Source organism: Artemia franciscana, chromosome 17, assembly GCF_032884065.1.
Source record: "Artemia franciscana chromosome 17, ASM3288406v1, whole genome shotgun sequence".
NCBI lineage: Eukaryota > Metazoa > Arthropoda > Branchiopoda > Anostraca > Artemiidae > Artemia > Artemia franciscana.
Genome location: NC_088879.1, coordinates 17,453,592 through 17,473,997, shown reverse-complemented (window position 1 = coordinate 17,473,997; position 20,406 = coordinate 17,453,592). Strand labels below are relative to the sequence as shown.

General features: G+C 36.9%; 1 protein-coding gene across 2 annotated transcripts in view; it reads left to right on the top strand.

Moving 5' to 3' along the window:
- LOC136037941 (plexin-A4-like) overlaps positions 1 to 20,406 on the top strand; it is a 317,250-nt gene that overhangs the window by 98,184 nt on the left and 198,660 nt on the right. For both annotated transcript variants that reach the window (XM_065720812.1, XM_065720810.1), the window contains exon 5: positions 14,386 to 14,538. In XM_065720812.1, the coding sequence (XP_065576884.1) occupies positions 14,386 to 14,538 (153 nt within the window). The remainder of the gene's footprint in view (positions 1 to 14,385; positions 14,539 to 20,406) is intronic.

Sequence of the window (20,406 nt, the reverse complement as noted above, 5' to 3'; positions counted from 1 at the left end):
TATTGTTCTTCTTATTTTTGGTGTTTGTGATGGAAAGGCAGTGTGGTCTTCGTCGTTATTTATGTTTACACTTGTTGTATAGTTTTAGGATTTTGACTTTGAAGTAAATTAGATAGTATTCATAATTTAGATTGGTGAGTATTTGTGGGCATGGAGAGACGAGATGGGCGAGGAGTTGAAGGGGAACCCCTTTATTCACCATGTGTATGGTATGACGAATTATGGGATCTTCGTTACATCCTTTCATGTTTCATAATCTAATCACAGTGTAACCATTATATTCGTCTTCTTATGCAAGTAGCAGTTTAGAAAACGACCATTTGCTACATCAAGATATTGTACTTTTTATTTTACTGTTCCATACCAAAAACAAGCTTCCCATGAATCTGTCCTCTAGTCAAATTTTTAGCAAGGATAAGCATGCCCGTAGTGTATTATTTTGTAGTTGTTTACCTTACATTTCTCTGTAGATGTCATCCATCCCATTTTGTCGCTCTTTTTAAAACACGACACTCGGATGCCACAGAAATTGAAACCATTTTATCTAATACAAGACAAATTTGGCCGCTTTATGCTCTAGATGACTTTGGTATTCAAGCTCTTGTCAGCTAATAATTGTCTTAAGAATATCACTTCATTAACTCTTAGTTCCGAGCCCCTACCATCTCCATTGTTTGTTCATTCTTGTTCCTTTTTTTCCTTGCTAGGAGCGATCGATTAAGTGCGCTCAAGCTACTTCATTTTCAAATGGACCAAGTTTTCATTCTTATTGCAGAGAAGAGTTTCGAGAGAATTTCGTGCGACTTCGAAAATAGCGTTTTTGTGCCAAAATTATTAATACATTTTTGTATAAGGAGTTTTAACATCTTTTGTATAGGAGTTTAATTCCACCCCTTTTTACTTCATTTTAGAAAAAATGTAACATGGATCTCCCCAATGTTTGAATTTGAATTAAAATCGAATAGTTGTGGGCTTGAAATCATGGCTAATTGTAGGAAAAGCCAAGACAGATAGTCCAATTGAGTGAGAGGCAATTCTGGCATTAAACTCCCTTATTGAGATTGTATAAAAATAATGTTAGGTCATTTGTTAATAGATATGACTATCTATTATCTGTCTATGCGTTATTCCTAGGGCAATAGAATATTTAATAAGATTTGGCTCTTCTAAAATTTTCTTTCAATTCCTTCACCCTTTACATGCTAGGTCTGTCTGGAAATGAACGTATGTACCGGGTGTGGTACGCGTACATGTAACTCCATTAAATACCCCGAAATTATTATTTGTATTAAAAAAAGATGTATCATTGTGCTTGACAGTGAGGGTTTTTGTGCTTCACTAAAATTTGGAAGAATTTGGACTTAGAAATGCAACTTTTTGGTGTATTTATCCTGTAGTATTTCCCTAGGACCTAGGAAATGCTGTGAACAAATGCGTATCCAGGGTTTTTTTTCGGGGGGAGGGGTGCGAAAAAAGTTTGAAAGCGCATAAAAATCTATTTGTATGCATTGTTGTTAGTCTTTACGAATGGGACAAAAATTTAGGGTGGGTTCACACCCTGTAGCCCCCTGGATGCGGCCTTGACTGTGACCTAAGTCTCGGTTCTATGCATAGCTACGGTTTATTGCATTATTGTTATTATTATGGCCATGGCCAGAATCACCAAAACGTGGTAAAGGATCAGGCGACAAGGACCCATTGCCTCCCTAACACTATTGCCTATATGATGCAAGTGTATAATAGTTGTGCTAATTATATTACCACATCTAAATCTACATTTTTTAACCTTAGTTTTTATCAAGTAAAAGTAAAATGTGGCGTTCAAATTTGAGCATGAATTATCCTATCTATAAAAGCCTCTCCACCCCCGACCATTCCTATTTGCACTAAAGTTTCACTCTTTTATCTTAACGCTTCGAGAATGAATGTTCTAAAATAAGAGCAATATGATGAAAAGAAAGTTTATCACACTCCTCTGATTTTATTGAGCCCACTCAGTTTAATTTGCTCTAAATTATTGCATTTTTGGTTCAAATATCTCGAAAAAGAATTTGTAAATAGATCACTTGCAATTACCAAATGGTTATCTTTGTTGCATTCTAAAATTCTTCTGTAAAGCCTTCTGATTTGTCGATTTTTTATCTGTCTTGAGTTTTAATATCTCCCTTTACTTTAAGTTGAATACAACTCTATTTTAGTTAATTTTCTTTTTTCGTTTATAGTGTTCTTATGGAACAATTGGTTTTAGCATACTAAAGCAAACTATTAGAATGTCAATTTGAAGTTTTAATCCCCCTTTCAGTAAAAAAAGAAGAAGAAGGGAAAGCTAATGCTCCAGCAAGCTGCCGATTTTTGCCATTTTGTGCTGCAGAATAAAAATGTTGCCCAAAAAAGGGTGAAATTTAATTCAGCAAAAACTATGAGATAGCTCATCCGTTTGGAACTATTGAAGTCCTTTATACATATAACCGCCCAATTTCGCTATGTATATAACTTCACACCCGGGTTGCCACCTGTAGCCCTGTAGCACGGGGCAGGGTTGCCACCTGTAGTACAAAACTGCTATTTTAGCATTATTTTAGCACTATCACAGTGGGTTTTTTGATTGTAGCACGCAAATTTGGGCAATTATAGCTCTTTAGAAACTGACCGTGGTGGGAATCCTGCTTACACCACCACGCAATCGCACTTTCGTCCGTAGACATTTATGCAGTCCATGCACAATGCGGAAGGGATACGAATGACATTATTATATGTAAGCTTCTGTGGACTGAGTTAACTAAACTCTCAAACAAGCTTCAGCATCCCCCTCTGTGTATACACGGGGGGGGGGCATATTCGATTAAAGCTTTTTTTGATCGACTTGGTGCTCCCTTCAGCCTAAAAATCACCTATTAAATTGTTTAGAAGCCAAGTGGACCATATCCCATAAACAAACACTGGATAAAGTTAAAAAAAATAAAAAAAAGGACGAAATATCGCTGGTTTTAATTTTATTTTATCAATCATCAGACGGTGAAAGTATTGAATGTTTTGGTGTTTGCTTGTTTGTTTGAGTGCGGAGAATGTGTTGAAGGATATAATGTTTGTATCCGGTAGCTGCTGTCTCGTAAAGAGCGATATATGGACGGAGTGAGATAAGTTAAACTGACATACCAGAATGGAGACCAATATCAGTTCTACCGATTTGTTCAAAAATTATGAAAAAATTGTTTCCTCCGGCTTTTAAGTATTTGGTGAGAATTGGTCTAAAAAAAAATGATAGAGGTTTGAAGTTGATGTATTTTTAAGACTGCAACTATTAGCTTTTTTATCTTAATATTGTAGACTGGAACCTTTTTGCAAATTAGGCCTAGTTTGCTTTAAATTGGCAGTTTTGCTAGTTCTGCTATTAAAATTAAGCTTGTATCCCCATAACGTGCGTAAACAGGTGATTGTTTGTTAGTGGTTCGGCCAGGTAGCAATGATTCAACTGTTTACCCTTCTCACGAGTTTTGGTCGGTTTTATTGCAAGGCCTTCGGTTTCCTTTGTGGTCAAATGGAATATTTATTAGTTAATGGTGGACTCAACATAACAAGCTCGGGCAAGTTTTTTTCGTGTGGAAAGATTCCAAGTACTCGTATATCATATGAGGGTTGTAATGGAAGAATTTCAACGGAGAGATTTTATCAGTTTCTTGGAGCTCGCAGTGCCAGCTATGGTATGTGCCAGGTATGCCCAGCTCACAGTGCCAGCTATGGTATGTGCCAAATATGTCCAGCTCGCAGTGCCAGCTATGGTATGTGCCAGGTATGTCCAACTCGCAGTGCCCCAAATGAAAAATAGAATGCCAATATCCACAAGCCGATGTAGATTTGTCATTTAAGATATTGCTTGTAAAATTTGCAAAAATAATCCACAATGCTAGTCAAAGTTGCTGCCCAAGTTTTAGCTCGAAATTAATGCAAAAGAAATTTGTAAGCAAGAAAAGTTCAGAATTTCTGGATACCAGGAAATGAAACTGCTTGCAACATGAACACAGGAAAAAGATTACTGGAGGAAAGAAGTTGAAGTTGTTGTCCGAATGGGGATATTGAGACGCTTGAATAACTGAATGGGGAAATAGTTTTCGATTTAACAATTTTTTTTCACCAATCCTTGTTTACTAGGAAACAGAATTTTATTTTTATGATTCTAGTAGAACATTTTACTTGAAGATTTAATCATAATCTTTTCATCAATCCACAGTTTTATGTAATAGTTTTATTTAGCTTAGTTCTCTGATAAATTTTTAGAGTTGGTTCTTCCTTAGAAACTTATTTATGAGGTTCAGTAAATTTTATGATACATATTTATGGATTGACTGAGTTGGAAAATTAAATTTATTTTAGCTTCCCTGATTTTCTTTTTTCAATGGTTTTATTTTTTTATGAATCTCAAAGATATCAAAAACAACTAAACACCTTTGAATTTAGCATTCCTCAACATTTCTGGGTACTTGTTAATAGCTAATTAAAAAAAAAAGTTTTTTAAGAGAAGTAAAGAGCGAAGTTGAAACTTCAAATGAACAAAAAATATTGCTTCACATAACAAATATCGATAAAAGTAGTACAAATAAATAAAATAATCATATTTCCCTATGTTTGTAGGATTATGGAAAACTAGCGCTTTGCTGAAAACACAAAAACCAAGTATAAAAACAAGAATTTTGATTTAGTAGTTAAAAATGAGTACATAGCCTGACAACAACAAATTAATCTATAAAGCTTTTAATAGTCTTACACCAGCTGTGAAATCAGTAACTTTCAAGCATACAATTAAAATTATCTTAAAATATAATCATAAAAATAAATACTTTTTTAATAACCGCAATGTCATTGAACAGCATGAAGAAATATTGGATTGATTTATCAGGTAACATTTTAGTCTCGCCAGCCATAATACCAATAGTGAGTAATAAACAATCTTAAATTGTAAGAAATAGTATTACTCAAAAGGAAGATTAAATAAGGCATAGTATGAACTCTGGAAGTCCTATAATTTCTCTCTGTATAATACAAAATTTCAAGTTAAAATAAAAAATTTTAAGCTGGTATGTAGTCCTAATACTATCAAGATGATTTCACTTCGAACTGGTCTACAAACTAACCATGACGTGTCCTTTTCAATACTAAAACGAGAGCCTATCATTGGACTGAACCATTGTGCAGAAGTGTTACTTATTAGTTTGTGTTTTCAGTAAAGCGCTAGTTTTCTATGATCCTACAAACTTCGGGAATTACGACTATTTTGTTTACTTGTACTAGTTTTATTGATATTTGTTAGATAGACTGTGAAGTAATTATTTTTGTTCATTTTAAATTTCAACTTCACTCTTTACTTCCCTCAAAAATATTTGTAATTTAAATTAATCTTCGTCCGTTTTTAATTTAAATTAAATGCAGAAACAATACTGCAATGATCTTTTGTATTTTTTTTCAGGGGGGAGGTAGGCCCCTTATATACGGAATAATTTCTGCTCGTTTTAAATTTTAATGTTGCTGCTTACAGTTGAAAAAAAAAATATTTAATTTCTGATCGTTTTTCAAATAATGCCGAGAAATTTATGCTTCACAAAATGGTGTTCACGTTTTTTGAAGATGGGTAACCTCGACAGTTAGGAAAGAGTAACTATTTTTTATGGCACTTGGTATTAACCAAGTGATAGCTTCCAGGTAAGCTAGGACGATGAAATTTGGCAAGCGTATCAGGGACCGGACCAGATTAAATTAGAAATAGTCGTTTTCCCGATTTGACCATCTGGGGGGGGGGGAGTGGGGGCCCGGTTAATTCGCGAAAAATAGAAAAAATGAAGTATTTTTAACTTATCAGCGGGTATTTGGATCTTAATGAAATTTGATGTTTGGAATGATATTGTGTCTTAGAGCTCTTATTTTAAATCCCGACCGGATCTGATGACATTGGGGGGAGTTGGAGGGGGAAAACCTAAAGTCCCGGTTTTGCTACGTTAGGCACTTCCAGGTAAGCTAGGACGATGAAATTTGGCAAGCGTATCAGGGACCGGACCAGATTAAATTAGAAATAGTCGTTTTCCCGATTTGACCATCTGGGGGGGAAGTAGGGGCCGGTTAATTCGGAAAAATAGAAAAAATGAAGTATTTTTAACTTATGAGCGGGTGATTGGATCTTAATGAAATTTGATGTTTGGAATGATATTGTGTCTCAGAGCTCTTATTTTAAATCCCGACTGGGTCTGATGACATTGGGGGGAGTTGGAGGGGGGAAACCTAAAATCTTGGAAAACACTTAGAGTAGAGGGATCGGGATGAAACTTGATGGGAAAAATAAGCGCAAGTCCCAGATACATGATTGACATAATCGGAACTGATTTGCTCTCTTTGCGGTAGTTGGGGGGGGGGGGGGGAGTAATTCTTAAAAATTAGAAAAATGAGGTATTTTCAACTTACGAACGGGTGATCGGATCTCAATGAAATTTGATGTTTAGAAGGATATCGTGTCTTAGAGCTCTTATTTTAAATCCCGACCGGATCTGGTGATGGGGGCGGGGAGTTGGGAGGGGGAAACCTAAAACTTGGAAAACACTTAGAGTGGAGGGATCGGGATGAAACATGGTGGGAAAAATAAACACAAGTCCTAGATAGATGATTGACATAAACGGAACGGATCCGCTCTCTTTTGGGTAGTTGGGGGGGGGGGTATTTCTGAAAAAAAATGAGGTATTTTTAACTTACGAACGGGTGATCGGATCTCAATGAAATTTGATATTTAGAAGGATATCGTGGCTCAGAGCTCTTATTTTAAACCCGACCGGATCTGGTGACATTGGGGGGGGGGATTTGGGAGGGAGAAACCTAAAAATTGGAAAACACTTAGAGTGGAGGGATCGGGATGAAACTTGGTGGAAAAAAAACACGAGTCCTAGATACATGATTGACATAATCAGAACGGATCCACTCTCTTTGGGGTAGTTGGGGGGGGGTTAATTCTGAAAAATTAGAAAAAATGAGGTATTTTTAACTTACGAAGGGGTGATTGGATCTCCATGAAATTTGATTTTTAGAAGGATATCGTGTCTCAAAGCTCTTATTTTAAATCCTGACCGGATCTGGTGACATTGGGGGAAGTTTGGGGTGGGGAAACCTAAAATGATGGGAAACGCTTAGATTGGAGGGATTGGGATGAAACTTGGTTGGAAAAATAAGCAGACTTCTTGCATACGTGATTTACATAATTGGAACAGATCCGCTCAATTGCGGGGGAGGGGGTAATTCTGAAAAATAAGAAAAATGATGTATTTTTAACTTACGAAGGAGTGATCGGATCTTCATGAAACTTCATATTTAGAAGGACCTCGTAACTCCGATATCTTACTTTAAATCTCAAACGGATCAAGCGTAATTGGGGGGGGGGCAGTTGGGGGGGACCGGAAATCTTAGAAAATACTTAAAGCGGTGAGATCAGGATGAAACTGGATGGGAAGAATAGAAACCTGTCTAAGATACGTGACTGACATAACTGGACCGGATCTGCTCTCTTTGGTGGAATTGGGGGGGGGGGGGTAATTTTGAAAATTGAGGTATTTGTAACTTACGAAAGGGTGACCAGATCTTAATGAAATTTGATATTTAGAAGGATCTTGTGCTTTAAAGTTCTAATTTCAAATTCCGACCAGATCCTGTGACATTCGGGGGAGTTGGAGGGGGGAACCGGAATTCTTGGAAAACATGAAAATTGGAGTATTTATATCTTACGAATAGATGATCGGATCGTAATGAAATTTGATTTTTAGAAGGAATTCATGTCTCAGAGCTCTTATTTCAAATCCCGACCAGATCTTTTGACATTGTGGGGATTTGGAGGGGGAAATCTTGGAAAAACACTTGGAGTGTAGGAATCGGGATGAAGCTTGGTGGATAGAATAAACAAATGTCCTTGATACGTGATTGACAGAATCGTACTGGATTCGCTCTCTTTGGGGGAGTTGGGGGGAGGGGTTCAGTGATTTGGCGAGTTCGGTGCTTCTGGACGTGCTAGGGCGATGAAAATTGGTAGGCGTGTCAGGGAGCTGCACAATTTGACTTGATAAAGTCGTTTTCCCAGATTCGACCATCTGGGGGGCAAAAGGGAGAGGAAAAATTAGAAAAAATTAGGTATTTATAACTTACGAGTGGGTGATCGGATCTTAATGAATTTTGATATTTAGAAGGACTTTGTGACTCAGAGCTCTTATTTTAAATCTTGACCGGCATTAAGCCTCTTATTTTCCGTTTTAAATCAATCTATTGATTCATAGAATTTTGTTAGAGCTCATACCACATGATCTCTTGGCTCTTAGCTCTTCTCGCCTCGTCACAAGTGCCATATGAGCTCTTAGCTCTTGTTTAAAGAAGATTTTTAAGTTTTTCGAAACCTAAGCAAAATGTTGGTATACCTAACTTATTTGACTTAAAATCCTCCCCTCCTGATAAACACCAAAAAACTTTAGACATGAAGGTGTGGAATAGCAGGAAACAAGAAAAAGTTGGAAAGTAAGCTGACAACTAGAAAAATATCACAGAAAAAAAATGCAACTAGGTTCTTAGTGCTATGATTTCTCTATATACATTACAAATAGTTTTATTCTGTCTGTTAAATAGTAAGAAAAGGAATTAATAAGAATAAATAAATATAACAATAAGTAATCCTTCTTTGAAGATACTACTGTTAGTGGTTCCAGAACCACATGCCTACACTTCCCCAACCCCCTAAGTGGCAAAGTGTTGGAGCACGGAGCGTAATTTGTTCCAAAAATAGTGTATGGAACATTCACAATTCACAAAAAATTAACAAAAATAATGAATTAGCTGAAAAATAATCACATATAAGGCACAAAACCACGATTGAAAAAAGTGCCTGATTAAGGAACTTAACCCTTGCCATTCTGATTCAAAGTCTAGCGCGCTAGTAACTGAACTACGGAGGTTGATGATCGAATTCTATCTATTTATTCTTGTAGGACCATAATTCTGTAACTTAAAGCCCTTTTGCCAAATACCATGGAGAGTTATGTCATCACCAAAAGCATAGTAATTTGACCTTATTCAGCAAATAGACTTGTAATTGGCTATTATAAAACATTGAGCCAATAGAAGTTTCTATTATAAAGAGTGAGAGCATTAAACTATATTTTATGAGCTGAACTTTTGCGAACAGGAGGAGGAGAGGGGGTACGTCCCTGAAATTCCAAACGAATAGTCATTTGGAATTTCGAGATTCGATTATTTGTTATTCTATGAATTTCTTCCTCTTAAGAACGTTTGATATTTAAAAAAAACTATTTTGCGAGCCTTAACGTCGGCTGACCGTTTTAAAGAGTTCACAGTGAATTCTCCCAACGGACTAATGAGACTTACTAAGGAGTCCGGGAGGGGGAGTATGCGGGAGGGGTTTTTGTAAATCTTCAGTTAAGGGCTTTTTGTAGCCCGATAGCTTCACTCCTTGATAAATGGCACAGAAAGTGACCCGCCAGGCCTGAAAAAAAAAAAAAAAAAAAAAAAAAAAAAAAAAAAAAAAAAAAAAAAAAAAAAAAAAAAAAAAAACGGGAGAAAGATCAGTGCTACCGTTTTCCTTGTTATTCAAGGAGGGGAGACTGTTATCGTCCTATAAAAGGTTTACGACCATGATGATTCCAATGGTACACTTTTCGTTTTGATCTGGCGCAATTTTCGAAGGGTTTCAGACTTTTTTCAAAATCACCATAAAATTCTTTTCGCAATAAACTTTTACTTTTAAGACGAACCAAAATAGTAGTTACCATTCCTGAATCGGTGTCAGATGGCAATTTTTTCCCATTAGGCAGTTTTTTTTCAAACGCGTTTTATTTTTTACTTTTGGTTACTATGGGCTGTTGTTCGCTCTTTACTAGGTTGCAGCTACCGCTGCAACCATGATACGGAACACACTCAAGAATTACGCTTAGGTTACAAAACCGGTTTCATAGCTACAAAAACTAGTGACGGATGATGCAATGCATTGGACTTGTTCAAAATGCATTGGACTTGTATAATTTGGGCTATATATTTGCACATTAGGGGGGGGGGGTGTAGGTTAGGGGTGTAAACTTAAGGCTATATCAAGGTTATATTTCATTAGGATTAACCTAACTTCACTTCTTGGGTGTGTTCCGTATTATTAAAAAGTACCCATTTCTGTTTTATTTTTCGCCTTTTTTATGGCACTTACCAAGTGACATATAGCAATCGCAAATTCTGTCGGTCTGTCGCTCTGTCTGTCGGTCCCGGTTTTGCTACTTTAGGCACTTCCAGGTAAGCTAGGACGATGAAATTTGGCAAGCGTATCAGAGACCGGACCAGATTAAATTAGAAATAGTCGGGGGGGGGGAGTGGGGGGGGGCGGTTAATTCGGAAAAATAGAAAAAATGAAGTATTTTTAACTTATAAGCGGGTGATTGGATCTTAATGAAATTTGATGTTTGGAATGATATTGTGTCTCAGAGCTCTTATTTTAAATCCCGACCGGATCTGATGACATTGGGGGAGTTGGAGGGGGGAAACCTAAAATCTTGGAAAACACTTAGAGTGGAGGGATCGGGATGAAACTTGATGGGAAAAATAAGCACAAGTCCCAGATACATGATTGACATAATCGGAATGGATCTGCTTTCTTTGGGGTAGTTGGGGGGGGGGTGGTAATTCTGAAAAATTAGAAAAAATGAGGCATTTTTAACTTACGAACGGGTGATCGGATCTCAATGAAATTTGATATTTAGAAGGATATCGTGTCTCAGAACTCTTATTTTAAATCCCGACCGAATCTGGTGACATTGGGGGGAGTTAAGAGGGGGAAACCTAAAACTTGGAAAACACTAAGAGTGGAGGGATCGGGATGGAACTTGGTGGGAAAAATAAGCACAAGTCCTAGATACATGATTGACATAACCGGAACGGATCCGCTCTCTTTGGGGTAGTTGGGGGAGGGGTTAATTCTGAAAAATTAGAAAAAATGAGGTATTTGTAACTTACGAACGGGTGATCGGATCTCAATGAAATTTGATATTTAGAAGGATATCGTGTCTCAGAACTCTTATTTTAAATCCCGACCGGATCTGGTGACATTGGGGGGAGTTAGGAGGGGGAAACCTAAAACTTGGAAAACACTTAGAGTGGAGGGATCGGGATGAAACTTGGTGGGAAAAATAAGCACAAGTCCTAGATACATGATTGACATAACCGGAACGGATCCGCTCTCTTTGGGGTAGTTGGGGGAGGGGTTAATTCTGAAAAATTAGAAAAAATGAGGTATTTTTAACTTACGAACGGGTGATCGGAACCCAATGAAATTTGATATTTAGAAGAATATCGTGTCTCAAAGCTCTTATTTTAAATCCTGACCGGATCTGGTGACATTGGGGGAAGTTTGGGGCGGGGGAACCTAAAATCATGGAAAACGCTTAGATTGGAGGGATCGGGATGAAATTTGGTGGGAAAAATAAGCAGAAGTCTTACATACGTGATTTACATAGTTGGAACGGATCCGCTCTATTGGGTAGGGGGGGGGTTAATTCTGAAAAATAAGAAAAAATTACGTATTTTTAACTTACGAAGGAGTGATCGGATCTTCATGAAAATTCATATTTAGAAGGACCTCGTAACTCAGATCTCTTATGTTAAATCTCAACCGGATCAAGCGTAATTGGGGGGGCCAGTTGGGGGGACCGGAAATCTTAGAAAATACTTAAAGCGGTGAGATCTGGATGAAACTGGATGGGAAGAATAGAAACCTGTCTAAGATACGTGACTGACATAACCGGACCGGATCTGCTCTCTTTAGTGGAATTTGGGGGGGGGGTAATTTTGAAATTTGAGGTATTTGTAACTTACGAAAGGGTGACCAGATCTTAATGAAATTTCATATTTAGAAGGATCTTGTGCTTTAAAGTTATAATTTTAAATTCCGACCAGATCCTGTGACATTGGGGGGAGTTGGAGGGGGAAACCGGAATTATTGGAAAATGTGAAGATTGGGGTATTTTTATCTTACGAATAGATGATCGGATCTTAATGAAATTTGATTTTTAGAAGGAATTCATGTCTCAGAGCTGTTATTTCAAATCCCGACCAGATCTTTTGACATTGGGGGAATTGGAGGGGGAAATCTTGGAAAAACACTTGGAGTGGAGGAATCGGGATAAAGCTTGGTGGGTAGAATAAACCAAATGTCCTTGATACGTGATTGACAGAATCGTACTGGATTTACTCTCTTTGGAGGAGTTGGGGGGAGGGGTTCAGTGATTTGGCGAGTTTGGTGCTTCTGGACGTGCTAGGACGATGAAAATTGGTAGGCTTGTCAGGGAGGTGCACAATTTGACTTGATAAAGTCATTTTCCCAGATTCGACCATCTGGGGGGCTAAAGGGAGAGGAAAAATTAGAAAAAAAATGAGGCATTTATAACTTACGAGTGGGTGATCGGATCTTAATGAATTTTGATATTTACAAGGACATCGTGACTCAGAGCTCTTATTTTAAATCCTGACCGGCATTAAGCCTCTTATTTTCCTTTTTAAACCAATCTATTGATTCATAGAATTTTGCTAGAGCTTATACCATATGATCTCTTGGCTCTTAGCTCTTCTCGCCTCGTCACAAGTGCCATATGAGCTCTTAGCTCTTGTTTTTTAATCCAAAAGCAAGGATAAACGGTAATCTCATCATACACAAGGGAACAAAATTAAAATTTGTTGGTTTAGAAAGCAGTAAAATTTTAGACAAGGTACTTGTCGCTATCTTGGAAAGTGGTTAGGCTAGGGTAATAAAACTTTCAGTAATGAAACCAGGGCCAAAGCATATCCCGGGAAGGTACTGCCAATGTTAACCCTCTTCTATTTTCTATGTCTTAAAAATTTGCCAACTTACTAAGTCTATATCTATTGGATTTTAGACAAAACAACATTATACCTTAATTTTTAGTTTCTTTTTCTCTAATTTTAATTCCTAAAATGCAATTCCTGTTATTCTTGTTAAATTTTAAGCCATATCAATGGGTTTTTTTTTTCTTTCTAAATTTAGGAAATGTATTTGCAGATCTTTGAAACTTCATAAATTGGGATTGGGCGAAGTTCTGAAGCTGACAATTCTTTATTTTGCAAGGTTTTTCAACGAGATTTTTTCTCACATATTTTTTTTTTCAAGATTTTTTTTTTTTTTTGAGGTTTTTTCACATAGATTTTTCAAGACAATCAAAGGGCAGTGCCCTCTAGAGGGAGAATGAGTGGAGGTAGGTACATCAAAATACCTCCCCGGTGCACAATTGAGTCGTTAGATCCACCCCCGAAAGTTACACTATCCTAACCTTACTACTTTCCAAGATAGTGAAAAGTAGCTTGCCCAAAATTTTACCAAAAAAGCAAATTATGTATTGTGTTAAAAGATTTTGTAATGAGTCTGGGAAAGAACTTTCCTACCGCCTTTGTTTTTTACTTTAGTTTTTAAAGTTAAAAACAAACTAGAAAATTCCAGCTGTTTATTCAAGTTTTGTGTTAAATAAAAACCTATTCAATACTAAAATAAGCACGTTTTGAAAAAAAAAAGTGACTTTCAGTTTTCTGTGCAGGGAAAAATATTGCAAACAACTACATCTGATAGTTGTACTATATATGTCTCGTAATAACCATTTTTCTGGCCGCAAAGCATTGTTTTAGTCATCATGTTCAAAGGATTCTTAGTCTTGTATTTTTTTAATTTTTTTTTTTTTTTTTTGCAATCCACTTGACAAGACCCGCTAATATATATATATATATATATATATATATATATATATATATATATATATATATATATATATATATATATATATATATATATATATATATATATATATATATATATATATATATATATATATATATATATATATATATATATAGGGGTGGGTGTAAAAAGTGTTATGCATGTTAATTATTTTACAATTCTGCCAAAATAGTAACAATTATTTATGAGGGATTTTGAAGTGTTCCTTTGCGCTTGTGCCTGAACTTGATTGCCGAGCATATAAATGATATAATTGGAAAACGCATTCTCAATTTTAGGCGAGAGGTGGAAAGGAAGTCTACAATTGGTTTTTAAATTTTTCGAAGTACGTTGCTTGTTTATATAGGCCTGAATGTTCCTGTCGGATCTCGGAATGATTTTTTTTTAGAAAAAGTTCCTTATCCAGAAGCGTGATTGCAACGCAAAGTTGAGTTTGAATGGAATTTTAGGCGACAAAAAAAGAAGCAAATTCCAAGGTACAACTCGAAAGGCTAAGTGGTTGGCACAAAATAGGACAAACATTCAAGAAGAATAACAATAGTGATTTAAAAAGAACTAATTAAATATTCTTCTTTTAGGTGGTAATAGAAACAAATCAAGGAGCGATTGGAGGAGCTCCACGACTAGCTCTGGAATATGGAGACCTTGTTATTGACGAAGGGAAGCCAGTAAATCCTGACCTAAGTTTTGACCCTCAGAAAAAACACCTGTATGTAATGACTGAGAAAAAGGTAACTTATTAAGAAACATTTTGAGTTTGATGGAATTATTTGCGTAGCGATAATATGGATTGTCCTCGGGGAACGAGGCCTTGGCTCTGCACCGTCTGGGATTTTGCACTTTCATACTTTACAACGGACACCTATTGCTGATTGGATTCTAATGTTCCAATCATCTAGTGGGAATGGTGCTTTGGTGTTCTGAGCTTTTTCTGTGTTTTTACGTTTACTTTTAAGTAGGCCTAAGGAGAATTTGTGTCACAGCAAATTTTGGAGTTCGGCTTCTAAAACAAAGTACTCAATGACCATATTCTTATTTGTCATTTTTTCGCATTTGTTCTTTTGGGGTAATTTTTTATGAACGTTCAAAGTCCAAAGACGGTCAATGTGCTTTGACGCTTCAATATAAAAGCTACAATTCAACAGTTCGGCTAATCGATTTTTTATCTGAACAGTTCAAATAATAATCAAATAACAGTTTTGAAGTTATACTTTCAGCTTACTTAAGGCTTCTACATGAACAATTTTCGCTTGTCGTAGGGATTTCGGTGGCGAATACTTGTTTTATTGAGCAATATTAGATGCTTTATCGAATAATTAAGGCTCCACCTTTTATCGAACAATTCGTTCGAAAGAACAGTAACCGGCATAGGAGGTGAGAGCGTTTATTGGACTGAAAAGCTAACCATGGGTGTAAAGATTTCACGACGAATTGTCCTGTGGACATACTGGGAATAGTCAATTGATCATTATTGCAATCAATGACTAATGCCTATAACCGTGTGTGAACCTGATTTTAGGGCAGTGTAGATATAACGAGTTGCAAAATGGAAAAACAATGCGTTTCTCCGGACCACCTTCACAAGGCCAACGAATCCGTCTGTATTCAAAGCCATGAAATATTTGGCTATGCAAGACTTCTTTTTTTGTGTTGATTTAATAGCTCTTGGCACGAATTCATTGTGCGTCATTTTTGCTCAATAAATTCTTGAATTTTGAGTCATTGGATTATACCTTTAGCATTTCGAAACTACCTAATTTTCCTGATAAAACAGGCTACTACCAGTCTGTCGGTAGTGTTTCTATGCTTGATTAGTAAGTGCCTTAGCTGTATCGGATTTCATGTTCCTTTTACGGCTAAGGATTGACTGAATGATGCGTTTCTGACACAGGCCGTGATACTCGACAGACTAGTATAATCCAAGATTTAACCCCCCCCCCATTCTGAGGGGCAGAGTTATATAGTTTTTAAATACCGTACAATAACTATTTTCGAGTTGAAAGGTATTGTCATACCAAATATTTGATTTGAACTAAAACTTCTTATTGTAAGCAACGCTGGAAATTCGATAGTTACTTGTTTATTATTAAGAACACACTCAATAAGTGAAGTTAGGTTCTTTCGTGAAACAAACCACGATGCAGGTACATTTTAATTAAATATTTGGTACTAGTGCATTATTCAATTCAATTCAGAACACACTCAAAAATTTTGCTGAGAAAATCTGGTTTCATAGCCACAAAGACAAAAGTCAATCTAGTGCATTATACCAAATACTTAACTTAACCTAACCTAATCACCTCTATATATAAAATATTTCATTAAAATGTGAGTGTGTTCTGAATAATATACAAGTACCATTTGATAGGCACGGATATAGATTTTTATGGCACTTGGTATCAACCAAGTGACATATAGCAATCGCAAATTCTGTCGGTCTGTCGGTTCCGGTTTTGCTACTTTAGGCACTTCCAGGTAAGCTAGGACGATGAAATTTGGCAGGCGTATCAGGGACCGGACCAGATTAAATTAGAAATAGTCGTTTTCCCGATTTGACCATCTGGGGGGAGGAGTGGGGGGCCCTGTTAATTCGGAAAAAATAGAAAAATTGAAGTATTTTTAACTCACGAACGGTTGATCAGATCTTAATGAAATTTGATGTTTGGAAGGATATCATATCTCAAAGCTGTTATTTTAAATCCCGACCGGATCTGGTGAAATTGGGGGGGGGGGAGTTGGGAGAGGAAAACCTAAAATCTTGGAAAACACTTAGTGTGGAGGGATCGCGATGAAACTTGGTGGGAAAAATAAACACAAGTCCTAGATACATGATTGACATAACCGGAACGGATCCGCTCTCTTTGGGGTAGTTGGGGGGGGGGAATTCTGAAAAATTAGAAAAAATGAGGTATTTTTAACTTACGAACGGGTGATAGGATCTCAATGAAATCTGATATTTAGAAGGATATCGTGTCTCAGAGCTCTTATTTTAAATCCCGACCGGATCTGGTGACATTGGGGGGGGAGTTTGGAGGGGGAAACCTAAAACTTGGAAAACGCTTAGAGCCGAGGGATCGGGATGAAACTTGGTGAAAAAAATAAGCACAAGTCCTAGATACATGATTGTCATAACCGGAACGGATCCGCTCTGTTTGGGGTAGTTGGGGGGGAGAATTCTGAAAAATTCGAAAAAATGAGGTATTTTTAACTTACGAACGGGTGATTGGATCTCAATGAAAGTTGATATTTAGAAGGATATCTTGTCTCAAAGCTCTTATTTTAAATCCTAGCCGGATCTGGTGACATTGGGGGAGTTTGGGGAGGGGGAACCTAAAGTCATGGAAAACGCTTAGATTGGAGGGATCGGGATGAAACTTGGTGGGAAAAATAAGCAGAAGTCTTAGATACGTGATTTACATAATTGGAACGGATCCGCTCTATTGGGGGGGGGGGGGTAATTCTGAAAAATAAGAAAAGGGGGGACCGGAAATCTTAGGAAATACTTAAAGCGGTGAGATCAGGATGAAACTGGATGGGAAGAATAGAAACCTGTCTAAGATACGTGACTGACATAACAGGAACGGATCTGCTCTCTGGTGGAGTTGCGGGGGGGGGGGGGTAATTTTGAAAATTGAAGTATTTTCAACTTACGAAAGGGTGACCAGACTTTAATGAAATTTGATATTTAGATGGATCTTGTGCTTTAAAGCTCTAATTTTAAATTCCGACCAGATCCTGTGACATTGGGGGGAGTTGGAGGGGGTAACCGGAATTCTTGGAAAACGTGAAAATTGGGGTATTTTTATCTTACGAATAGGTGATCGGATCTTAATGAAATTTTATATTTAGAAGGAATTAATGTCTCAGAGCTCATATTTCAAATCCTGACCAGATCTTTTGACATTGGGGGGAGTTGGAGGGGGAAATCTTGGAAAAACACTTGGAGTGGAGGAATCGGGATGAAGTTTGGTGGATAGAATAAGCAAATGTCCTTGATACGTGATTGACAGAATCGTACTGGATTCGGTCTCTTTGGGGGAGTCGGGGGAGGGGTTCAGTGATTTGACGAGTTTGATGCTTTTGGACGTGCTAGAACGATGAAAATTTGTAGGCGTGTCAGGGAGCTGCGCAACTTGACTTGATAAAGTCGTTTTCCCAGATTCGACCATCTGGGGTGCTAAAGGGAGAGGAAAAATTAGAAAAAATTAGGTATTTATAACTTACGAGTTGGTGATCGAATTTTAATGAATTTTGATATTTAGAAGGACATCGTGACTCAGAGCTCTTATTTTAAATCCTGATCGGCATTAAGCCTCTTATTTTCCTTTTTAAATCAATCTATTGATTCATAGAATTTTGTTAGAGCTCATATCATATGATCTCTCGGCTCTTAGCTCTTCTTGCCTCGTCACAAGTGCCATATGAGCTCTTAGCTCTTGTATTTATTTTAGGGGGGGGGTAAAGAATTCATCTGAAAATAGGTGGCGTGAATTATGAAATCGTAGGTCCCATGCTTGAGCGTCGCTGGAAAAGGTAAGGGTGGAAGTGTTACAAGGAGCTTTGTTTTCACCAAGCTTTAAAGGGAAGTATTTCTTATTCGCCTGTTTTTATACATTCGCTTTTAATATCGTCTTGTTTCCCCAGGGGGTCGTTGATCTCTCTCCCCCCCACCAACTGCTGGCAGTTCTTGGTTCGCTGTATAACTTCTTCAATATTCAGTAAAATAAGCTTTTTCTTTAACTCTGGCTGAAAATTATTTTTGCTTTGGCACGTTTTATATGGTTTTAAACCCATCTACAGTCTACGATGTAAACTTTTCCCCGATATCTTGACCGATTTTACTATAGCCTACCTGATTGTAAGTTTATTTTATTGAGCAACTAAATTGAATAATTTCCTAAAATGTCATTTTATGATGCGTGTCTAGTTCAGATGTCTCCTAGTCTTTTTTTTCAGTACAACCTTTCATTGTTATTTAAAAATCAACCCAGGAAACCTTTATCTAGTATGATTATTATTTGACATTAACTTCTTTGTTAATCAGAAAGCCCTCAGACATTTTTTTTTTGGGGGGGGGGGTGGTGGTTGGCATTCCCCTTTTTTGCAGTGAGTGTAGATATGATTTATGGAAGAATTTTCATTAGTACCTTTTTTTAAAGCTTTGTCTTGTCAGAAAGTTTTTATCTAAAACTATTTATAATTTTTTTTTTATAAGAATTAAACTAATTCTCAGCTTACTCTCACCTAGAATACAATTATTTGGGCTAATTTATTTTTCTCAACGAGTAAAACTGTTTGCGGTGTCTTTCTTAATAATACACACCAGAAAAAGTTTAATTTGGTCAAATAGGATTATTAATTTGAAATATTAGATCGCGTGAGAGATTTTAGTGGAAAGAAAGATCAAATAACTAAAGGGAATGCTTAACATAGGCGACCTTTTCAAATATTTAGCTCTTATCATGAAATTGCAATATTTATCTTGATGGCTTCAACAGCATGGAAAGGTTTCTTTCATCCCGTTTGGCAAGGACGGGTTATATTTTAGTCACGAACTTGGCTGTTGATTCAAGTACCAATCTTTGTACTTTTTTAAAATGTGATTTCACTATTACGTCCAAAATATGTCACGTCCAATGCTCTAGAGCATGTGGAAGGGATTCCCACTTTTGTCGTAAGACTCGAGTTCATATTTTGCTAAATTTCATAAAAAAGATATCAACGGATAAAGATTCAGTATAGTCAAAAACTTGACTGGCTTTTGTCTATACAAAAATACTGGTTTTTGTTTTTAAAAGCCATTTTAATTCTCTTTGGGAATGCATCCAAATGCTATGCGGCTTAGTTCCCTTGACGCAGGAACCTTTGAGGGTGCGAAAAATGAAATACAAATTTTATTTGATAATTTTAGTACAAAGCTTCCAGGATTTCGGGAAATTTAGAATGTGGAGGGGATGAGGCCCAGGTTCACTGGAGGGGCGGACAGTTGTTTCCGGCGTTTTGTCATTTGCACATCTACCAGAAGGTTTTGTCTTTGTCTCAATTGAACTGGATAGAAGTAAAAGCAAGTGCCATAGTAGATAGTTTTTCAAGAACGTTGCAAGAGGCCATTCTGCACAAGGTAGTTTCAAATTGAAACATTAAAGTAAAGAGATAGTTTAAAATTTGGTACGATTGGCTGACGTGTGTAGGCAACGAGCATGCCACTATTGGAACTACTGCCACATGCTGTTTTTTACTTCAAAATTTTGAAATTGCGCTTTTTGTCCTCATATCAGGGACGTACACAGGACTAAATTTTGTGGGGGAAGGTTATAGGGAAAGAAAACAAATTTATTTGATAATTTAAATAAAAAGTGACCAGCAATTCAAGAAAATTTTGGATTTGGGGGGGGGGGAGTTGGTCCCTAGCCCTCGCCCCTGTCTCATTTGTGATTAATGATTTTGAAAACCCTTAAATTTTAGTTTTAGTAGAAATAAATTATTCTCTAAATATGGAATTATCGCGTCTTATTTGTACTTCTTAAAAAACGTTCTCACATGTAGACCACTGGTCCGCGTAGCGCAGGTACTGATGTCCTGATACCCTACCCTCGACC